The 21,109-nt window shown below is 36.1% G+C and overlaps 3 protein-coding genes across 3 annotated transcripts; all 3 read left to right on the top strand.

The window, feature by feature from the left end:
- Positions 1–6,430: 6,430 nt before the first annotated feature.
- LOC113341961 (actin-related protein 2/3 complex subunit 3-like) lies at positions 6,431–11,497 on the top strand. The gene is made up of 5 exons (XM_026586820.1): positions 6,431–6,469; positions 6,559–6,829; positions 7,571–7,645; positions 10,562–10,828; positions 11,154–11,497. Exons 1-5 carry the CDS (start codon positions 6,431–6,433, stop codon positions 11,300–11,302), a joined length of 801 nt encoding a protein of 266 aa, XP_026442605.1. The 3' UTR covers positions 11,303–11,497.
- A 1,246-nt stretch (positions 11,498–12,743) lies between these two features.
- LOC113278918 lies at positions 12,744–15,823 on the top strand. Its single transcript, XM_026527642.1, has 4 exons — positions 12,744–13,357; positions 13,484–13,938; positions 14,587–15,139; positions 15,230–15,823. Exons 2-3 carry the CDS (start codon positions 13,745–13,747, stop codon positions 14,840–14,842), a joined length of 450 nt encoding a protein of 149 aa, XP_026383427.1. The 5' UTR covers positions 12,744–13,357; positions 13,484–13,744; the 3' UTR covers positions 14,843–15,139; positions 15,230–15,823.
- Positions 15,824–15,897: 74 nt separating this feature from the next.
- LOC113325673 lies at positions 15,898–17,638 on the top strand. Its single transcript, XM_026573673.1, has 2 exons — positions 15,898–15,945; positions 16,496–17,638. Exons 1-2 carry the CDS (start codon positions 15,931–15,933, stop codon positions 16,931–16,933), a joined length of 453 nt encoding a protein of 150 aa, XP_026429458.1. The 5' UTR covers positions 15,898–15,930; the 3' UTR covers positions 16,934–17,638.
- The last annotated feature ends 3,471 nt before the right edge of the window (positions 17,639–21,109 follow it).

Genomic DNA, 21,109 nt, shown 5'->3' with positions numbered 1-21,109 from the left:
AAAAACCATAAAACAATTAATAATCCATGCAAAAAGTCATGAAAGAATTAAATATAATTACCACACGCATGTTTGTTGCTTAAAAGTTGATTAAAAGAGTGAAAGGTGTAAAGCAGCTGATTTGACAGATCTCTGGTACAAAGAGGAACAATGATTACTGTTGTATATAAACGTTACTTATCTTCTGCTGTTGAACAACGAAAGGTTTCTGCGACAGTTGCTTGTGCGTCAATGTTCTTCGTGTTCTTCCTCTTCAGCAGCAGCAGCAGAAACAGAGTGATAAAACTCTGATTTCTTCTTCTCTGGCTCTCCTCAGGTCCCCAAACTATCGATACCCCTTCTATATGACCCAATCAATCTATTTATATCAAAAATACCGATTAAATCTCTCCCAAATCTTCCAAAATCTCTTTACTTCTCTTCACGTCAAAGTTGCGGCAATTTCTTGTTTTAGAATTTCTACGCGTTTCTGAGCTTTCCTTTTTATTCTAAACTCTTCCTTAGATAGATACAAATATTTGGGAAGGTTTACAACACTTTAATCTCTCTAAAATTCCCTAAAACAGGTCACACACGTGACTTTCGATATTTTCTGTTGTGATAAAAATCCGTCGATTGAGACCAGTCTAATCGATTTCAACACCCATATCAGATTCCTAGACCCATAAGGAGTCTATCCTATGAAAATCAGAGGTTTAATCGACCTCAAACTCCTCCAAATCAAGAACCCTAAATCTGCCAGAAACTGTCAAGATATTTCCCGCCATTTTGAATTTCAAATGTAGAAGATGGTCGCCCCCTATCCATAGTAGGGGTGCGATTAGCAGATGCTTGGAAATGGGATGCCTCTTAGTAATTAGGTTACCCCTTATCCAAAGTGAGGGTCCGAATAGAAAATGTCCTCCCATGAACACAAAAAACACTTTTCGAGCCATTTTTGCCGCAAAATCTTATTTTTCCAAAAACACCTACAAAGACATAAAAAGCCAAAATAAATACAAAATCGAGCACTAACAATATATGCAATTGAGATTATATCAGACACAAAAATGTGTCTATCACACCCCAGGGAACCAACTGCAAATCGCACTCCATTACTGGTTAAGGGGCCTCCATCTTCTTCCTTGATTTCAAAAGAAAAAATTGGCGGGAAATTTGGTTTCAACGGTAAAGGATTTATTATCTTTAATATAAGAATATCTTCTTTCCTTACAAACATGAAGTTTGAAGAAAAAGGAAGTTATCTTGTATTAAACAAGAAAGATATCCTTAGAAGATTCTATCTTGGATTTTATTCTGCGAATTAAAGAAGATATGGGTTTAGTAAAGAAATATATAGAATAAAGAGAAGGAAAAATTCTGAAGATATTTTTAATTAAAAAGAAGAAGACTTTGGAGTTATGGAAGAATATATTTGAGTGATGTGTATTTGTCTGTATAAATAGAGAGCTAGAGAGCACATTTGGGAAGAGTTTTTGGGAGAGAAAAGAAAATCACTGTTTTATCATTGTTTATCCCATTTCATCTTTGTAAACACCCTTTGAGCAATAAAAATGAATTTTGAGCGTGTTTCCATGATGATGAGCTAATTCTCGCGCAACCAAGGCAATGGATGAAGCTATCTATGCATGAATGATTGTTAACAATTTTATTTTCTCTAATTTACAATTTATAATTCATTCAATCACCGCTTTTACGGAGTTCTAAATGTTCACATAATTTTCTTAATTACTTGTGATTCAATTTGATAGTTATACTTTGTTTAATTGATTGTAGTCTATTCTTAGGGAATACAATTAATATTTGGGAATATGTTTGATTATGTGTGAATTAAGAAATAAAGGACTTAAAGGATAGTTAGAGTTTTGAAACATATTTGGTATCGTTCATTCATGTGTAATAGTGGAATCTAGTGTCTTGGTTACTTTTAATATCTTGAAATCAATTTTGCAATAAGTTTTCTACTTTTAAGTTTTATAAGTCTAAAATCTTTTGCTTTTACAAGTCTCAAAGAACTTATTACTACAACTCAATTTGAAATCATATCACCAGCCAGCCCGAGCGGCGAGCGCTACAGCCTTGTACGTTGAGAGCAAAAATCATTTCCCCAGCCGCAAGCACACTACATTCCTCTCAAGACTCGACTAGCTCTCGAGCATCAAGTCCACCACATGGCAAAAAGTCTCGCCTAGCACGTGAAATTTTTTTATCACAGTTGGGGGCGTCTTTGTAATGTCTCTACTCATGCTGGGGGGAGAGTTACGTCATCAATGATCAATGCGAAGGAAAACAAACTTCTTAAACCCCAACTAGTTGGAGGTTAAGAGGGGCGGTGTTTATACCATCGATAAATTGACGTGAAGCCCGCTAATCAAGCCCGTGGAGAATTTTCCAGAAGTCTTATTTCCCAAGTTGCTAGCATATGAAGTTTGTATCAGAATTAGGGTTACATAATTATATAAATACATGTATCCTAAACCCTAAAAAGATAAAGAATCCTAGGTTATCTAACCCGGAGAAATAAAATTGTATAACGATCATCAATAAAATCACTCCACACGGGATTCCACCGTGGATGTAGGCACAACTTGCCGAACCACGTTAAATTATTGTCTCCTCTATTTATCTTTTTTTATCCCTAATTCGCATAATCATCATCAAATCATCGTGTTTAGTGCCTCAAAGTAATTTTGGGTACAAACAGTAGTATTATACGTCTCGGAATGCTCTCATTTTTGATAGGAATATACAACTATATATAACTAGAACATGTCATCAAAAAATTAGCTTCAAACTCATTGTCGTTTGAATTTTGTAGAAAAAATGGCAATAAAAGCAAAAAACAAAAGTTAATTATTTGTATGATGGATTTTATTTTCTTGGCCCTAAAGTCATAGAAATAATTATGAAAATACTCTCATGATTTTACCCATTTCAAGAACAACCATAAAAATAACCAAACCAAATCATGTGTTTTATTCATATGACTCTAGATTAGTTTAGAAACAACCCTAATTGTAACAACATTAAGATGACTATCCATAAATCTCAAAACTTAATTACCCTCTTTCAAGACCATTTTTAGTGCTTGTATTATCCGCACTAATATTTTTGTGTTCAACCATTATGCTTAGTTTTTCCATAGGCATCCGTGGTGTACAAAACACTATTAACTATTTTTAGATATATTTAAAGAATCAAAAGAGAGTTGTTTAGCTCCTATAATGATGTACGTACTACAATATAAACAATTATGGAAAGTTAATGAACATTGTGGATAATAACTTACTGTAAAAAGATATCGAAGATAATATTTTCTCACTAAATATAACCGTGCATAATAGATACACTCTAGAAAAAAACTGTGCATAATAGTTGCACACTTAATATATGAAGAAAATAATATAAAAAAATCATTTAGAGAGTAAAAAGTTCTAGAAAAATGAAAAATTGATACTCATATTCACTACACGAAATCAGAAAATTTGTAACGTTGAAAAAACGTTAGTATCTATATATTGTAACGTCAAAAAAATGTTGGAATTTTTAACAGTTAATTTCGTTACAATAAAAATTTATTAAATAACGGTTTCATTCGTTGGAATAAATACACCAATGGTTATCTAGTCAGCACAAGATTAATCTGATGTATGCTACATGGGATAAATAATGTTTTTGCTATAGACTAGATAGTTATCCCGTATTTAAAAAACTTGAAAACCAGTTCAAACTAGACTAATAATATATACTAGATAACTAGCCTTTTGTCCCCCCCCCCCCCAGTATAGACTAGATAACTAGCTTTTTGCTATACGGAATAAATAATATTTTTGTTATAGACTAGATAACTAACTGTGTAAAGCTTGTTTATAGACTTTTATATTATACACAGTTATGTTTTCAATATAACACCACTTGAAAGATATGTTAGGAATGAAACAGTTCAAGTCAATATCACTAACCTCAAGAGGAAGGATGATGTCGTCGTTGTAGCTCGTTACTTCTTCACGTTCTCCAGGTCTTCGAGTAATACTTGTATGTCTCAACAATCTTAGAATTTCTAGTCTAACCTAAACTAAGTTTTCTCTAGTACACAATCAAGCGATTCTTAGATGAGTTTTGACACACTAAAATATGACAACTAAACTTGACATACCAACGCTTGGTAGATTCAACCGAGTTATGCTCTAATAGTTAGGTTTGTTGTAATTGAAGGAGATAAATGCAGCTAACCTGACGAGCAAAACGTTCTCCTCTCTAATTTTACTGGTGACTGAACTATTATAATTATTAGTTTCCTTTTTATCATTCGCTACCTCTGGCTGATACACTTACATGCTACAATTCTATTTTTGTTCTGTGAGGTTTCACTGATGCTAACACCTGAAGCTGGAGAATACCTACTGCATAGAAAGTTGACAAGTCATTATAATCTCAGGTTTGTTTGCATTACCTATTGTGTTTACTTCAAGTATGTGTTTCACGTGATTCCTTCCAAAAGGTACAACTTACCACCGTAATTCCAGTTGGTGGGTAAACTCCTGATACATTAGAGTTTCTTGCATTACTTACTGAAAATTTGGTTGACTGATGGTACCATTATCTTTGTTTTTCTAGAATTCATTGATGAGAACACCTGAAGCGGATCAGTCTCACTGTGTGGGGGTCAATCATGAAGCTGGATAAACAAGCGAGATAGTGTTGGACTTGCAAAGATGTACCAAGCGAGGGAAAGAACTTATACCAAGCGAGATATTCTTTTCTCTACTTCTATAAATTAGTGAGTAAAGTCTTACTATATCAGTGCATTGTTTGTTGTCATCTTATTTTAACCTATGAAACCATGTATATAAATTTCCAGTGAAAATTCTGTCAAATATAAACTTTTGATGCTTAGGTTTCCATGTTCAAATAAAAACAGTGAGAATGTATACATTAGAAACTTGATTATATTAGAACTGCTGAAACACAACCTTGTCATTTTCTTATAACATAAGGAACCATGTATGTTTTTTTTACCTCAAGCAGTTGTTTCACACTCACATATACTTAGGTATCTGAATGAATGATGAGACAAATCTTGGTTCAATTGGTTGGTCTATAATGAGAATATATGTATTGCAGAATGACAATGAACATGTAAATGAATTGCTGAAATCACTGAACGAATCTTCCTCTCCTATGAGAGTTGTTTCTAATTTGAGTTTCTGTTTCATTTTTGTTGTTTTGTCAGGATACTGGAATCGATGGCAATAGATGATGCCATGAGATGGTTAAGGCTACTATGATGTCAAAGGACGACTTCTTTTAGCTGATGAACAACTTTTTTTTTCCAGACAAGGTATAATGCAGAACAACACTTCTATATTTAGAAACTGCTGAAAAACACAACCCTTGTCATTTGATTATAAGGGAACCATGTATTTTTTTAGGATTAAGCTGTTCTTTCAATGTAAGAATGATAATCGTATATACTTGCGTATGTGAATGAATGCGAAGACAAACCTTGATTCAATTGTTTGTTGTATGGATTTTTGAATGAATGAATTCCTTGTGCTACTATAATGATAATCGTACCTTTCTCTTATCTGCTGGAGCGTCCTTCTATAATAATTTCCGTTTAGTGCTTTAAAAACCTTAAATACACTTTTCCACCAAGCATTGGATGTGTTGATCCATGTTAAGGTAGGGCTCTCTGGTTAGGTCTTAGTTACTAGCCACCCATTGCGCTCCCCAAAAGTCGTGCTTCGTGAGAGTGGTGTGTGCTCTAACAATAGCAACATATTCTTGATTATTGAACGGAGTTGGAGCCATTTTTAGTGTTCGAAAGTGATGGGTGACTGATTTGGGAAGATTGAAAGTGATGGGTGAAAAACTTTGAAAGGGATATGTCTCTATTTATAGCAAAAATGTATCCAACGGCTAGTGTTTTTTTTTGAATAAAATCGTTTTTTTTTCCTAAAAAAAGCAATAACTGCTCTTAGGAATCAAACGTAAATTTGATTTTCAAATTCTGCAATAACTGCATGTAGAGTCGTCATTGGTGATATTTATAACCTAACAACTCTTTGAGAAAACTGAACAGAATTGTGTGCCTTTGTATGTAAAGAGTCGTTATCATATTGTTAGGGTCGTCATTCTTAGCAGATGAGTCGTTCGCCTGCAATAACAACCAGGACGACCATATCCCTGGTATACATACCAGATTTGGTCGTCAACCTGCTAAAAAATTAAGTGACGACTCTGGTAGATTTAAGAATGACCAGAATTTCCAGGCTAATGAGTCGTCAATCTGCAAATTCCATAAGTGACGACTCTATAGTTTCCAAGGTTAATTAAGTTTTAAACAGTGACGACTCTATAATTAAGGTTTTGTGTATTGTTGTAGTTGGTGGTGCAACCAAGCTCTCAACCAGAACCAGTCTCTGCGATGGGTCCGGATACCTCCCAACACTATATTACTGATTTGGTACGTTTCCCTTAACCGTTTAGTTATAGTTAATTTTAAATTGTTTAATTAGTGATCTCATGGATGTGTAATTTCTTTGGTGAATGTAGGCATGGAAAGACAAGGCTGAGGCCAAGGAATGGCTTATCTCAAATGCAAAAGAGAAGATGTGCGTGGTTGTTCAAAGCAAACACGTCGATTGTAAGAAGATGGAGATGGTATGCAAGAGAGCGGGGAAAAAGGGAGAAAGTCACAAAGGCAAGAATTACAAATATGAGAAGAAGACGACTGGGGTATACAAAACAACGTCGAAGAAGTGTGGATGCCCGTTCAGGATTTATTTCAAAAGGCATCACGAAACTGCTCTATGGAGATTGGATGGTATTCCGGACGGTCGTCACAACCATCCTCCACCTAAAAGTTTGTATGGACACCCTGCATATGCAACCTTATCATATGCAATCACAGAGTTCACAACGGAAGTATATATAGTGGAGTTTTCAATAATCTCATTGACTCTTTCACATTCATCTTTTAGATCCTGCAAGGACATTTTCACATAAGAAGATTGCCTCCTGAAAAGACGTACGACATTCTTATGATCCTACAAAAGAAAAAACAAGTAAATATAATTTTTTTTTAAGTTAACATCAACAAATCAAATATAAAAGCAAAGTTGAGATTGTTACGATTGTTTCATAGATGTACGAGCCCAGCTACCCTTATATCCAAATAGAACTTCGCAGCCATCTCTAGGTTCTCCTCTCGCTTTACCACCACGAAGAGGTTCCAGTAGAAAATGTGTGGTGGGAATGTGTCTCCCGCTATCTGTTCCATCCTTCCGTCTCGTTGGTTTTACCTGCTCTTCCACTATCTCCTAATCATCACCACCAATACCCTTACCATCATTACCTTCATCATCCTCTTTATCCTCATCATCATCATCACCACCAACACCCTTACCATCATTACTTTCATCATCCTCCTCCTCCTCATCATCATCAACACCACCACCACCACCACCACCAAGGACAGAACTACCATTACCATCGTTACCATCGTCATCATCATCATGGATCTCTTCTTGTTCCATAATTTCTTCCTCATCGCTTCCGGAAGCAGATACAACAGGGGTGGAAGAAGGTGACGAATCCGATGAATCATTATCTGGGTCTCTTGGTTCGTCAATAGACAAAGGTACCTCATTCGGCTTTTTTCCTCGGAATGGACCGCCATTTAAGTATTGATGTGTCGGGGAGGTTTGGAAGGAGGAGTGGGCATGTGTTTCTTGTCTTTATTTTTACTACAATGGTAACATACACAAAAAAAGAACAAATAAATTGAGTATTTCATGCTATCATAACAAGGGTCGTCACCATATTCTTTAAAAAAAAACGACTCATATAGAACATATGACGACTCTAACAAATAATGTGAGTATTTTTGTTTTGCAGCTAGGGTCGTCATATAAGGGTAAGGTCTCTAATCTAAACCAAAAGAGTTCAATGACGACTCGAATATATCTATTGATGATACTTCCAATTTTTAAGACAGAGAGATTGTTCTTAGCAGAATTAGGGTCGTCAATAGATTCGATTACAGAGGTAACAACCCAAATCTAGGGCAAAAAATTGTAGTAGTAGAATTAGGGTCGTTAACTAGAACATCATATGGCTTAACGATTTTTCATAGAGTTAACATGCATATGAAGAATCGTTAGGGTTTAAGAAAATACAGAGTAACGACCCATTCACTGTAACTGAAAAAAATCGGTTCCATAACTCAATTTCACAATCAAAACTCAAGAGAAAAATCAAAACAAAAGTGGGTTTTAGTCACTTACTTTCTAATCGACGCCATTTCTTCTTCTAATTCTTCCCGGTTTGATACTGCAACTTTGGTTTTGAGATTAATCTTCAATGTTGGTTTCTCTACCAATTTAGGGTTAGCCAACTTTCCTTTGTACTCATTGGTTCGAGCCATGTTTGTAGAAGAAGTTAATCGTCGATTACGACAATGAATGGACAAAGAAAAAAAAAAGGATCGTCAATGGGGGAGATGGAGTGAGTTATCGGGTGGGAGGGGGAAGGGAGGGGAAGGGGTTTTTATTTAACATCAACCTCAATTTTATCCAATCTACAGTCAGATCCATCTATATCTTACCAAATTTTAGGTCTGCAAACTGAATTTCTAAGTGTTGATCCTTCACATGGCTGGGGATTCCTAATGTACTATGTGCCCCTTTAAGACATGGAATTGATTGAATTGGAAAGGAATTGAGGTAAATTTGAATGTGTCTTTTGCAATTTAGGAGCACCCATTGGAAACTATCCGCATCTTTATGAAAATGATAAGAAATCTGAAAAATTAGATCGAAGCATGTTGATCTTGGGGCATTGATTATAGTTGAGAAGATGATGAATTAATGTTGTGGTTAAAAAGGAAACTTTAGGGCATGAATTGATGGAGGTGATATATGAAAAGTTTACCGCACCAGTAGATGTATTGTGGCTTTTTCTTCAGTGGAAACAATCTCAGAGGATGAATAGTGATCTTTAGTATAAATTGTCCTTCACCACTAGTTAGATTGCAGGGAGAGTCATAACCTGAAACTGTTTCGAATTTTCAGATGAAATGAAGACTTCAATTCTCTTAGAGAATGAAAAGGTACCTTACTTGATGGCTGAATGATTTGGCAGCATTTTTAGACCACTAAAACGTCGAAAGTCCTCAAGCATAGGTTGTATGTATGAAAGTGATGAGGAGATGGGTGAAACATTGTACACCATTTATGTATGGTTGAATATACCATTTAACCAAGGAAGTAATTTCTTTGTACAACCCACTTGTGAAAAGCAAAAGGCTTTTTAGCTAAAAGAAGCAAAAAAATAACTAGAATTGATTGATTCTACGATTTTATATTTCCTAGAAGAGAACTGAACTATATGCATGCTTCAATTGTTGCATATATTGTTATCTTGAGTTTCTTAGATGCTCTATCATTTGCTTCTTTCGCAGCTAATGAGAAAACCTTCTGTCAGATTTGAATACACGGAAGGGGCGAGGATATTACATTGCTGAAACGAGGACTGCTCTTGAAAAGGTCACAAACGAGAACACCATTAGTCACCCTGTCTTGCTGACTGTGTGTGCCTTTTAGATTTCTCACCCATTATCGCATAGCAAACACTCAGAATGGTATGCCAATTCTAGCGTTACTGTTGAGTCATTGTAGGACTTCAATTTTTAGTTCATTTTGTTCTTGAAAGTTTAGCTTTAAAATGCAACCAGATGAAGTAAACAATCCCGTTGTAAAATTCAGCATTTCCTTCACGAAAATAAGATTCTAATGTGTGTATGTATATATCATGTATTCCTTGAATAAAGTTGCTTTAACATGTAGCATTTACCGTGGATTCACCTTTATTCTATACCTTGCTGATTGGTTAAGCATGTCTAGGGTTAGAGGTTTAAACGTGGCAAGTTCCCGATCAAAAAAAAACCTGTGTTACACCGATACGCCTAAAAAAAAATTTCAGCCGTATCGATACGTATTTACACGGATACGCGTACTAATACTCCCAATACTTCAAGATACAACTCAGTTAAAAACCTTTGACTAAATATTAGATCTCAATATCTTAATATTAGAAAATTAGGTATTTTACTAGATTGTATGAGAAGTTTTAACTATAGTGACAAAATATTAGTTCCAAATCTGTCCACTGATCTTGCTCTAGACTTTCTTCCTTTTTATCCTGACTTTTTCTCTCCAGTGAGGTTAATCATACATGCATGTATTTTGTTAAGTTTCTATCTTATATATATAATATATATATGTTAAACTACTGATATGCCGTATCGCCGTATTTTAGTTTTTCAAGTTGGTGTATCATAGTAGCGTATTGGTATCTTGTATCCGATACCGTATCCGTATCGTTGCAACACAGAAAAAAACATGTAGCATTCGAAAATTAAAGGGTCCCTGGTCCAGTTTTCATTTTTTAGTTTTTGATTTTTCTGGACTAGTAGTAATCTCTGACTTGCTTGAGCTAATGTTGGGGAACATATATCATTGACAGCTTTCTTGTTTTTGCGGTTGTTGTTGTGCAGAAACTGACATTGTTGACGAAGCAATCACATTCTTTCGTGCCAATGTATTCTTCAGAAACTTTGATATAAAGAGCTCAGCGGACAAACTACTTATATATTTGACATTTTACATAAATGTGGCTCTGAAAAGACTCGAGGGGTGCAGAACCTTGGCAGGAGGAACGAAGGCCATCATAAACTTGGGTCCCAAGGATGTCCCTGTGCCTGGGGAGACAGGTTTTCCTTTTGCAGGCCTTTTTCCTCTTCCTCAATCTGACGAAGAAGCAGGTAAAAATGGCTTACCCGCCTTGTAGTTTAACAAAATTTATCTGTCTTATCCATAAGAAGGTTCCCACAATTTGTTTTTTCTGGAAGTTGCCTCTAAGTTTAGAACAAAAGATTCCGACCCTTTATAGCAATCACTTGGTTAGTTACAACCACGCCTGTCTGAGGACTTCATTAATGAGCGTCTTATAGCTGTTCTGTCGTTGCAGTAAAGGGTCGGGATCATTTTAGTTGAGGGAGTCTAAAACCTAGCTTCCAAAGATTTGATGTCTTTGTACATTTGTATGAAACAATACTGATTGTCAGTTGTTGCATGAAATGAATGCAGAGCTATTCAGGAACTATCTAAAGCAAATAAGAGAAGAAACCGGTGGAAGACTGTTGGGTGTTGCATACAGACCTAATGGGACACCAAATAAATGGTGGATAGCATTCGCCAAGAGGAAATTCATGAACATTATTGTTCCCCAACATTAGATTTTTAATTTATTTTTTTAAAAACAAAATAAAATGGGTTCGTCTTTGTAATAAGTCCCAATCTTTATGCACAGTACTTGCAAATTTTGTGATTGACTTGGATTTTGCTGCTGATATTTTTTCCTGTAATTGTTGTGTATTCCAAACACTCTAAAGAAAAATAGTAATGTATGTTGAGATTCAAATATTTTCGCATACGCAGAAGCAGGACAGCTTAAATTGTCTCCATATTCTGTGTACTAATTAGCAAGGCCGAATTGGGGGCCATGAAAATTAATTGGGGACCATGAAACATTTTATACCCACACCCAAATATATACGGGGCTTCTAAAAATGAGTGTGAAATACCTATTTTATCCTTCTCTAATAAAAAAAAACAGTTTGAGTCGTCAATATTAGAGATGTATAAAAAAACGACTCTCATTTAATATGAAAGGGTCGTCCGTATATAGTAATGCTTAACTGACGACCCTTAGAGTGATAGCTACAGAGAATAAAAGGTTTTTTAGTCGTTCAGTTCTAAATATATAGAGTTAAAACGACTCTATATGACCTAAAAGATGGAGTCGTCATCTTTTAGGAACCTCATTCACGATTTTTCATAACTGAACAATTGAGTCGTTTATTTTGGTGCCAATTCATTGACGACTCTGCAGGGTCGTTAGTTAATTATACTCACGACCTAACGACCCTCACACTGAGCTGTTGCATAGTGACCATGAATCGACCATTTGGAGCACCATTCATGCGATTTGAAGAGTATATGAAGTTTACCTGATTGTTTAGAGCTTGGGGTTCCTCATTTTGAGTGTTGGTTCCTTCATTTTGAGCAATGGGATCTTCATTTGCACCATTGTTCATAGCTTCCTCTATCAACATCTCCTCATCAAACATCCAATCCATATGATTAGTTGAGACAATCTTGCCATCAACGTAATCATTGTTGTTGTTTGAAGCTTCACCAACATCATTTCCTCCACTAGAATCACTCATTTCAAATAACCCTAAGTTTTCCCCCAAAACTCAACTTCTTCTCCACAACACAAAAACACAATTTTTCTTTTATCAAATTTTTATCCCTAAATCTGATTTTAATCTACCTAAATTAATTAACAACTAATTAACACTAATAATCCGGGGATAGTTTAGCCATTTCTTAAAAAATGGGATAAGGGATAACTCTCAATTACTATTTCATGACCTTTTTTGTCATGTAGCTAGGGGTCTCCAATTACTATTTCAGAGCCCCCAATTCAGCCCTGTAAATTAGAAGTAGGTCACATACTCACATTTGTTGGGTTGAAATATCCTAAGCTACTCCCATGACTTTGATGGTAACCAAGAAACTTTAGCGAGGATAGGTTTGACAATCGACACTCTAAACCCTACAATTTCTACTCCTTTATAAGCACTAGTGTAGTTCCCCTCTTCACTCACTCTGTGCCTCCCTCGTTCGTCCGGAGGAAAAAACCAAACCCTAATGAAACAATTACGCCGCCTCCTGTCTCATCTATGGTTATTATCATCAATGGCAACAACAAAATCGCTGCGGCAAATGGTTTCATAACAGCGAAAAGTAATTGCACTGTGATTTTTCCTCTTAAATGTAAAATTATGTGGTCATACTCATCTATCAGTTCAAGATTCTATTGGAGATCCAACCTACTATTTGGAGCAGCTCGGAGAGAAAGAGGCCGAGAAGCCGATGACTTGAGAAGCTGCACTTTTTCCTTCACACTTAAACCGACTACTTTCGTGAAGTACCCACATTTTTTCCCCTTAGAAGAAATAAAATTAAAATTAATCAGTGGAGAGACTATGAAATGCAGTACCACATGGTTTGAGAAATTACTTAATACTTAATACATAATGTAAAATTGTTATTTTTTATAATGAGATCTGCCTTTGTTGTTCATTAATTTGCATTTTCTCTCTTCCTGCCTCACCCATCTTAGCTAGTAGTATCAATTTGTTGTCACAGAAAATCTTACTTGGATCAGTTGCAAACTTGCAACCAGAGCAGTTTGTTGAATTAGATGTATTCTCATTTTGAAGGTATTCTCATCTTCACTTAGTTTTTCTGTTAATTATAAAATCTCTTATTTTTCAACCTCAAATTTATCCAATTTACAGTCACATCTATCTGTATTTTACCTCATTTTTAAGTTGTTGATTCATTAGGAATTAGGGGCCAAGATTTTATACCAATCCAAGGACACTAGTTAAGGGATATCCTATAGGACATTGAAGTTACCTAAATGCCCTTCTAGTAAAAAAAACAAAAACCAAATCAAAAACATTTCAACCCATTTCAACTCTTCTTCTTCTCATGTTCCCCTTCTCTCCCTATTGTGGAGGAAAAAAAAATTCCTCCTCGTTCAATTCAACTCATCATCGCCGTGAATCGTAAAATCAAAACATCGTCGATTCGTTTATAAAACAATGGGTAAGGATGATGAACACCACAGACCTAAAACTAAAAACGTTGCTCGCGGTATCGATCCAAAAATTGGAATTTTGGCAAGATATAAAGAGATTGTTGCTGAAAATGACGAAGAACACGAAGCCGCGGATTTAGTTGGTGGTGGCGAATCTGATAGTCAAACACTCCGGCAACTTCAAATGGCCCCAATTAGGTAAGATTTCGTCAATTTCTTGGTTTATATCGCTTTAAATCGTTGAATCGCTAAAAAAAATCTAAGATTTTCTGAATATTACCAAATTCGGGAGATATGTATGTCTCTTAAACTTCTGAATATAGTCGTGTTCTTCATTTCTGAAGAACATCGACAGTATTCGGGAGATAGTTATATAGGTTTACTTCCGAATATGTTAGGTCATTTCTTCCTGTAACTTTAGATGGACATATTCAGAGGTTACTATTAATTTTTACTTCCGAATATATTGATGTTGGGACATAGTTCGGATATTCATCTACTACCGAATATATATATATATATATATATATATATATATATATATATATGATGATGAAAAATTCTCAAAATTGTGATTTTGGGAAAATCCAATTTTGGGGCCGGCATTTATTCGGAAGACAATATAATGTTTTATACGTCCGATTATATAGGATGAAAAATTTAGAGTTTTTGAACTCCAATTGATGCATATTCGGTAGCACATATATTTGATTATCTTCCGTTTGATTTGTAATCGGAAACAAAATGTGTTGTCTTATACCCGAATGTGGACATTCAGGTATTATTTATGTACTTTTTCTTCCGATTGTATAGTTTGTAACCATTGTTCCTTATTTTGTTGTTTAGACAAAGTCGAGCTAAGCAAGCCCCCAAAACAGGCGACTTAAGGCCTCGTCGAGAAGGGAGTAAGAAAGTGACAGCTAGTGTTAAGAGGGAAAGGAGTGCCAAGGTTAATTCAAGTGCTCAACCAAGTGTAGAACCACAAGGCAGTGAACAAGGTGTGCAACCAAGTGCTGAACAAGCCACTCAACAAGGTGTAGAGCCAACTGGTCCACAAGGCAGTGAACAAGGTGTGAAACCAAGTGCTGAACAAGCCACTTAACAAGGTGTAGAACCAACTGGTCCACAAGTTACATCCCACCGTGAAATTGAACCAATTGACCCAGTGCCAACTGTACAAGAAGAAGGTCAACCAAGTGGTACCCAAAAAGTCAAAAAAACCAACAAAGGAGAAGCAGGTGAAAAAATGGATATTGCTAAGAAAGGCAAACATCTTGTCCCTGAGCATTTGAAGGTGACGAATATTCCAGCAGGTAAAATCCTTGGGCTACTGGCGGATAGAGGAAAATTGCTATTTGGATACAAAGACTCCTGGGCCAAAGACATATACGAAACCGAGGTAGTAATAATCGTATCCTATGTGTTCTATAGTAATAGTTGTCTTTAGGGTTTTTGTATTTACTTTAAACATTTTTTGTGTGTTTAATAGTATTATCAAGATGCGATTCGTCTACTCAAACCCACCGCCGCACCAGCAAAAATGCTTGATTGGCCTTTATCCGGTGAATGTGAAAGGTTCAAGACTATTAGCCAACTCGGGGTTAGCTGCTGCTGCCGAGAATTCATATTTGGAACATGATCGTGTGGCTATATCTGCGTTCGTGGAGAGAATGTATCCCGAGACCGACACCTTTCATATGCCGTTTGGAGAAATGACGATTACACCTGATGATGTTCTGCAGATTCTTAACCTCTCTGACCAAAGCACAGCTGTGAAGTTCAACTACAGAAAGCAATTATCTTGGACTGTACTTTATGCTCTAACTAAAATTGCTTAGGTTGGGATGAAGAAACATCAATACAAGATTTCATGAGGCATGCAAGTTACAGAACTAGACAGATCAACATTAGCGTTTTGATGGATATGTACCGAGGCACCTTGGATAAAGAAAATAAGGGAACGTCAACCGATGAGCAAGTGGACCACGCGGCGACCGCATATCTCCTTTGTGTATTGGGATGTGTCATTTTCCCCAATACTTCTGCAACCGGATCGATGCCAACCTTATACAACTTTTGGATCCTCTCTATGAAGTCGGTGACTATTCTTGGGGAACGACATGCCTAGCATTCTTGATGGAAGAGTTGAGAAAGGCGTCGAAGCGAGGAATTAGCCAAGTTGCCGGGAATATGGCTTTATTGCAGGTATTTTTTTTATATCTATCAGTCCATCTATAGTAGTTATTCGGTAGACAGTACATATGATGCATATTCTGAACTCTAAATGATTCATATTCGGTAGGAATAACATATTTTTAGCTACCGAATATAGTTTATTCGGAAACATATAACTTAGTTTTTGTTCCGATTATTTCTAATCGTTACTTAATGTTGAGAATTTATTACCGAATATATAGGCCAAAAAAATAAAGTTTACTGAACTCATAATGATGCATATTCGGTAGTAATAACATATTTTTATCTACCGAATATATTGTATTCGGAAACAAGTATCTTAGTTTTATTTCCGATTATTTATAATCGTTACTTAATGTTGAGAATTTATTACCGAATATATAGGCCAAAGAACTTGAGTTTACTGGACTCCAAGTGATGCATATTCGGTAGGAATAACATATAGTTATCCTCCGAATATGTTGTATTCGTTGATCACTTACTTCCGGTTTCAATTTATGTACCTTACTTCCGATTATTTAGAATCCATTTCCTAATACTTGTTTTCTTATCTATAAAGGCATGGATCTATGACCACTTCCCCATCTTGAACTTGGCCGGAGAGAACCCGGAGTGGCGCAAAGGTAATCCTAAAGGAACAAAATATATCTTCCAAAATAACTGTTCTCATTCAAAAGAGCAGCAGTTGGTTCGCATGAGGGAGATTTTGGACCAAATGAAGGCCTCGGACGTATGCTTTGATCCATGCAAGGAAGATCGAGCTACATGGCATATAACAGTTCGGTCGAACTTGTGCCTTTATTTTGGACCGTTGTGGCACACCACAGGATATGTGATGTACAACCCCTCTTGGGTGATGCGACAACTCGGGAATATACAACATCAACCAATGGATCACATGGGGGATTACTACAAATTGGAGTTGGAAAAATGCTCTTCTAGTGGTGACAATCTCACGATAGTTCACTCAGGCCCAGCTACTGTTCTTGATAACTGAGATAAGAGGTCTCCGTTCATTATCAACACTGGTAGACCTTTCACTCTAGGTGATGAAAATTATCCAGGCTATATGAGTTGGTATAAGAACGTATCCCATCCTTTGGTCATCCGTGAAGTTAAATCAAAGACTACTTCAGCAGGGTCCAATTATAATTGTATCATCAAAGACAAACCAAATGGTTATGATAGACTAGTGCGTATTCTTAAAACATTTTTTATTTTATATTATGGCTATAAATCTTAGGTAATACCCGTTTGGTGTCATGTCATTATGTATAAAAACAGGTGAACAGGTTCAAGTGTGTTTCCAAAATGTTAACTTCATGCATGAGGAGCGGAGATCCCGTGCCAGTTGAGAAGATAAAAGAAGCTAGAAACCTAGTGGATAATATGGATAATGAAGATTATGCAGCTCAGTTTGGGGAGAAAAAAGGCACAAAGAAGAATCCGCCCAAGAAGGCAGTATCAAAGACGGGTCAAAGAAGTCGAGCTTCATCGAGCGCTGAAGGTGCTCCAAATGAAGGTTCTCCAAATGAAGGTGCTCCAACTGAAGGTATCTTAACTCGTGGTCGCGCATGACTTGGAGGTAGTCACGGTCGTAAAGTCAAGAATCTAGATAAATGACAATGAATTGTGTTGTGTTGGATTATGTCGTTTCATAGTATTTATAATTTGTGTTGGATTATGTAGTTTTTAAGGTTTGGATCGGATTTTAAGTTCTTAAATCACGTTATGGTTTGTGAATGGTTAATTTCATGGAGTATGAATGGTGTATGAATTTATCGATCATTTGCAGGTTAGTTTCATGGATTATGGTTGTGTTGGATTTGTTGGCCACTCCATATTCGGAGGTTTGGTAGACTGGTTTCCTTCCGATTATTACTAGTACCCAATTTGAAGATTTTGGTAGTTTTCAAAATTCTGAATTTTGGGCCACTATATATTCGGAGGTTTAGGAGACTTTGTTTCCTTACGATTATTATCAGTTCCCAATTTGAAGATTTTGGTAGTTTTCAAAATTCTGAATTTTGGGCCACTATATATTCGGAGGACAAAAAATTAGAATGATTACCGAATATATTAGTTTAGCATTTCGAAATTTCAAGGCTGATGGTCGTTCCTGTAAGGACCCTCAAGCTCATCAACGCTATTAGACCAGTCAAGATACAATTTAGTTGATAATAACTCGATTAATTTACCCGAACATTAAATATTAATTAATAGAATTTAATTTAACAATGATTTAGATGCGAAACCGGTACCACTCGATAGATCTCGAAAAGTTACGCGGAATAGACTACTCGAAGGTGGCAGTCGAATAGCAGACGGAGAAGAATTTATCAGATTGGTGAGAAGGGAAAATTAGTATTTTAACATCCTATCCGACCTGTCTTCCCTTATCGTTTGGGGGAGTTCCTTTATAATTTTTCTTGGCCTTATCCCTAGTCGGCGCAGAAGATAAGTTCATTTCTTTCTCTTCTTCTTCTTTATTCTCCTTCTTTCTTCTTCTGCTCCTTTGTTTCTACTCGACCGAGATAAGTGTGAGAATTGATTTGATAAGGTTAATCGATGAAGCTGTTCTGATGATGTAGGAGATGTTATTCTCATGTTGGTTAATCATGGGGAGAAGAAGAGATGATGATCTGTTGATGGAGATCGAGAAAGTTAGGGTTTCATTAGAAAGCTCTGAGAAGATTTAGAAAGTGAATTTGCTGTTATAGATGGATGATTAGAAGTGGGTTTAGTTGATTGTGGAACGGGATGATAGACACATTTTTATGTCTTATATAATCTCAATTGTATATATTATTAGTGCTCGATTTTATATTTATTATGGCTTTTTATGTCCCTGTAGGTATTCTTGGAGAAATAAGCTTTTGCGGCGAAATTGGCTAAAAAAATGGTTTTTGCGTCCGTGGGAGAAAACTACTATACGGACTCTCACTTTGGATAAGGGGTAACCTAATTACGAAGGGGTGACCCATTTCCAGGCATCTGCTAAAGGGAGACCAGAACTGGATAAGGGGAGGTCATCTTCATAATTCAAATACAAGTTTTGGCGGGAAAATGCATGCAGCGAGGGCAGATTTGGAGATCGAATTTCGGACGTGATTTTAGGAGATTCAATTGTTGTATTTGGTACGTATGGACTATACATGACTAAACAGGCCTGGTACAATCAATTGGACCCAACCAATTGGGCTAGAATGGTCGGGAGAAGTAATCAAAGTCCTAACAGGACACGGTGTTCTGTTTTGAGTTTCAAAGATTGGGGAGAGATTTTTGGGGGATTTTCTACGCTGGACAACCATGTATTTAGTCGAGTTCAAGTCAGAGAAGATTTTGGGAGCAATAGAATAGCTAACAGACGCATACAAAGATCGACAGATGGAATTATTGTTCAAACTGCACGTGAAGAATAAGAGATTTATTCTCGAATTTGATCGAGTTTCTAGGGAATCTGAAGGCTATATATAGTTGGGTTTTTTTCATAGAAGGGTTAGAAAAGTTTAGAGAGAAATAGGAGAGAGTTCAGAGCCGAAACGAGAAAGATACCATTGATTGTTGCTGCTGCTGCTGTTCAAGGAGGAAGACGAAGAACGAAGAACAGACGCTCCTGGAGCGTCGTTCTTGAATAGTACCTACAGCAGCATAACTGTGTCGTTATTTTGCTGCAGTTCAGAAGTATCGTTTACAGGCATTCTTTTTTCCGAACACTGTAACAGTCACGCTGTAACATTTATACAGCGTTGCAAAAATTCTGTTAAACACCATATCATCAATAAAAACATCTATTTAGCCATGAATTTATCTTGTGAGTGTGTTTTTGGGATGAGGAGCTAAACCCATTAGCCGAGACGACGGAGGAAGCCATTGGCACAAAATTTATTGGTATAATTCTAATTTTTATATTTATTTGCAATATTATTAATTGATTATTTGCACGAATTAAAATTGAATTAATACTTTTTATTGAGTAATTGTGATTTGACTTGATGAAGCATGCTGGGTTTTAGTAATTTTTGATGTTTTATACTTTTTAATTAATTATTACTTCAAAAACTTATTTGAGGCAAATATTAGAATTGATTTTAAAGATAAAATTGCATAAGAACTACTTAGAGTTTACTGTTAAAATGGTCATTGGTGGAATCCTAGTCTTGGTGTTTTTCTATAAATTTGAATTATTTTGTTTATTTTCCTTTTAAATTAAATCTAAAAAAGAAATTGTTTTCTTCACAAGTCCTAAAGAACCTTTTTATCACTACAACTACAATCACTATTTAAAAACCATCAATTTTTGGCGGCGCCGACGCGGATTTGTGTTTAGGTAGCATTTTTTTTAGATTTATTTTATTTTTATTTTTATTATTATTTTTGTTCTTATTTACGTTTTTTGGTTTTTTTGTTTCCTTGCAGATTTTTGAAGATTGGAGCGAAAGACAATTTTGCCAAAGCTTGTGGTGATTTACTTAAATTTTGGGAGCGAAAAGTAAAGCTAAAGGAGCGAAAGAAGAATATTTTCTTTATTTTGTAAAAGAGAGAAAAAAAAAGAGAGAGATTTTTTTTTTAGGCTTTCATTTTTGTTTTTGCACTTTATTTTTGAACTTTGGACTGTGAACTTTGGACATTTTATTTTTATTTTTTATACCCTACGGAAGGGTACCCTTAAATACAAACTGTGTGCAGGGAAGGACTGCGATTACGATATCGTCTCGGCCCCTCGGGTTCGTACATGACATAGGAGTCGTGGCCCGAGTCGACTTCAACGGTTCATCCCCCGTGTGGTACGGGAGGTAAGTCCAATCGAAACACTCGCGAATCTCCTGCAAGCGGGTTACTGTATTCCTTAAGGTGATAATTGTTTGAGGACGAACCGGACTGTTTTTATATTCCTAGTAAAGGGCAAGGCCTGGCCTAAACAAGATAAGGGTTCGGATTTCATCACCGCTCCCTTCTTGCCTGCCTTAGGAAAACGAAACCTAAAGCGAACCTAAGCCTAAAATTTGGACTAGAAAGAGACTTATAGGGTATCGAGCTTAACAGGACAATCATTCAAAAAATATTGGTTACTCTTTTAAGCACACCTCGAAGTTTTTGACGGTTTCTACGAGTTGAATGCGTGACTGCGCCGCATTGGATCGGTGAGGTTTTGGGTATCAAAGCTCCACTG

The sequence above is a fragment of the Papaver somniferum genome, chromosome 1 (assembly GCF_003573695.1).
Source record: "Papaver somniferum cultivar HN1 chromosome 1, ASM357369v1, whole genome shotgun sequence".
NCBI lineage: Eukaryota > Viridiplantae > Streptophyta > Magnoliopsida > Ranunculales > Papaveraceae > Papaver > Papaver somniferum.
The sequence above is the reverse complement of the archived record's forward strand: the minus strand, read 5'-3'. Positions and strand labels throughout refer to the sequence as shown.

What these genes read in the sequence shown, in the direction of transcription:
- LOC113341961 (XM_026586820.1), top strand. Translation starts at nt 6,431, where the DNA reads ATGGGTCCGGATACCTCCCAACACTATATTACTGATTTG. An exon ending in AACACTATATTACTGATTTG is followed by an intron (nt 6,470 to 6,558) that starts GTACGTTTCCCT and finishes TGGTGAATGTAG; the next exon opens with GCATGGAAAGACAAGGCTGA. An exon ending in TCAATCTGACGAAGAAGCAG is followed by an intron (nt 10,829 to 11,153) that starts GTAAAAATGGCT and finishes AAATGAATGCAG; the next exon opens with AGCTATTCAGGAACTATCTA.
- LOC113278918 (XM_026527642.1), top strand. Translation starts at nt 13,745, where the DNA reads ATGGGTAAGGATGATGAACACCACAGACCTAAAACTAAAAACGTTGCT. An exon ending in CTTCAAATGGCCCCAATTAG is followed by an intron (nt 13,939 to 14,586) that starts GTAAGATTTCGT and finishes TTTGTTGTTTAG; the next exon opens with ACAAAGTCGAGCTAAGCAAG.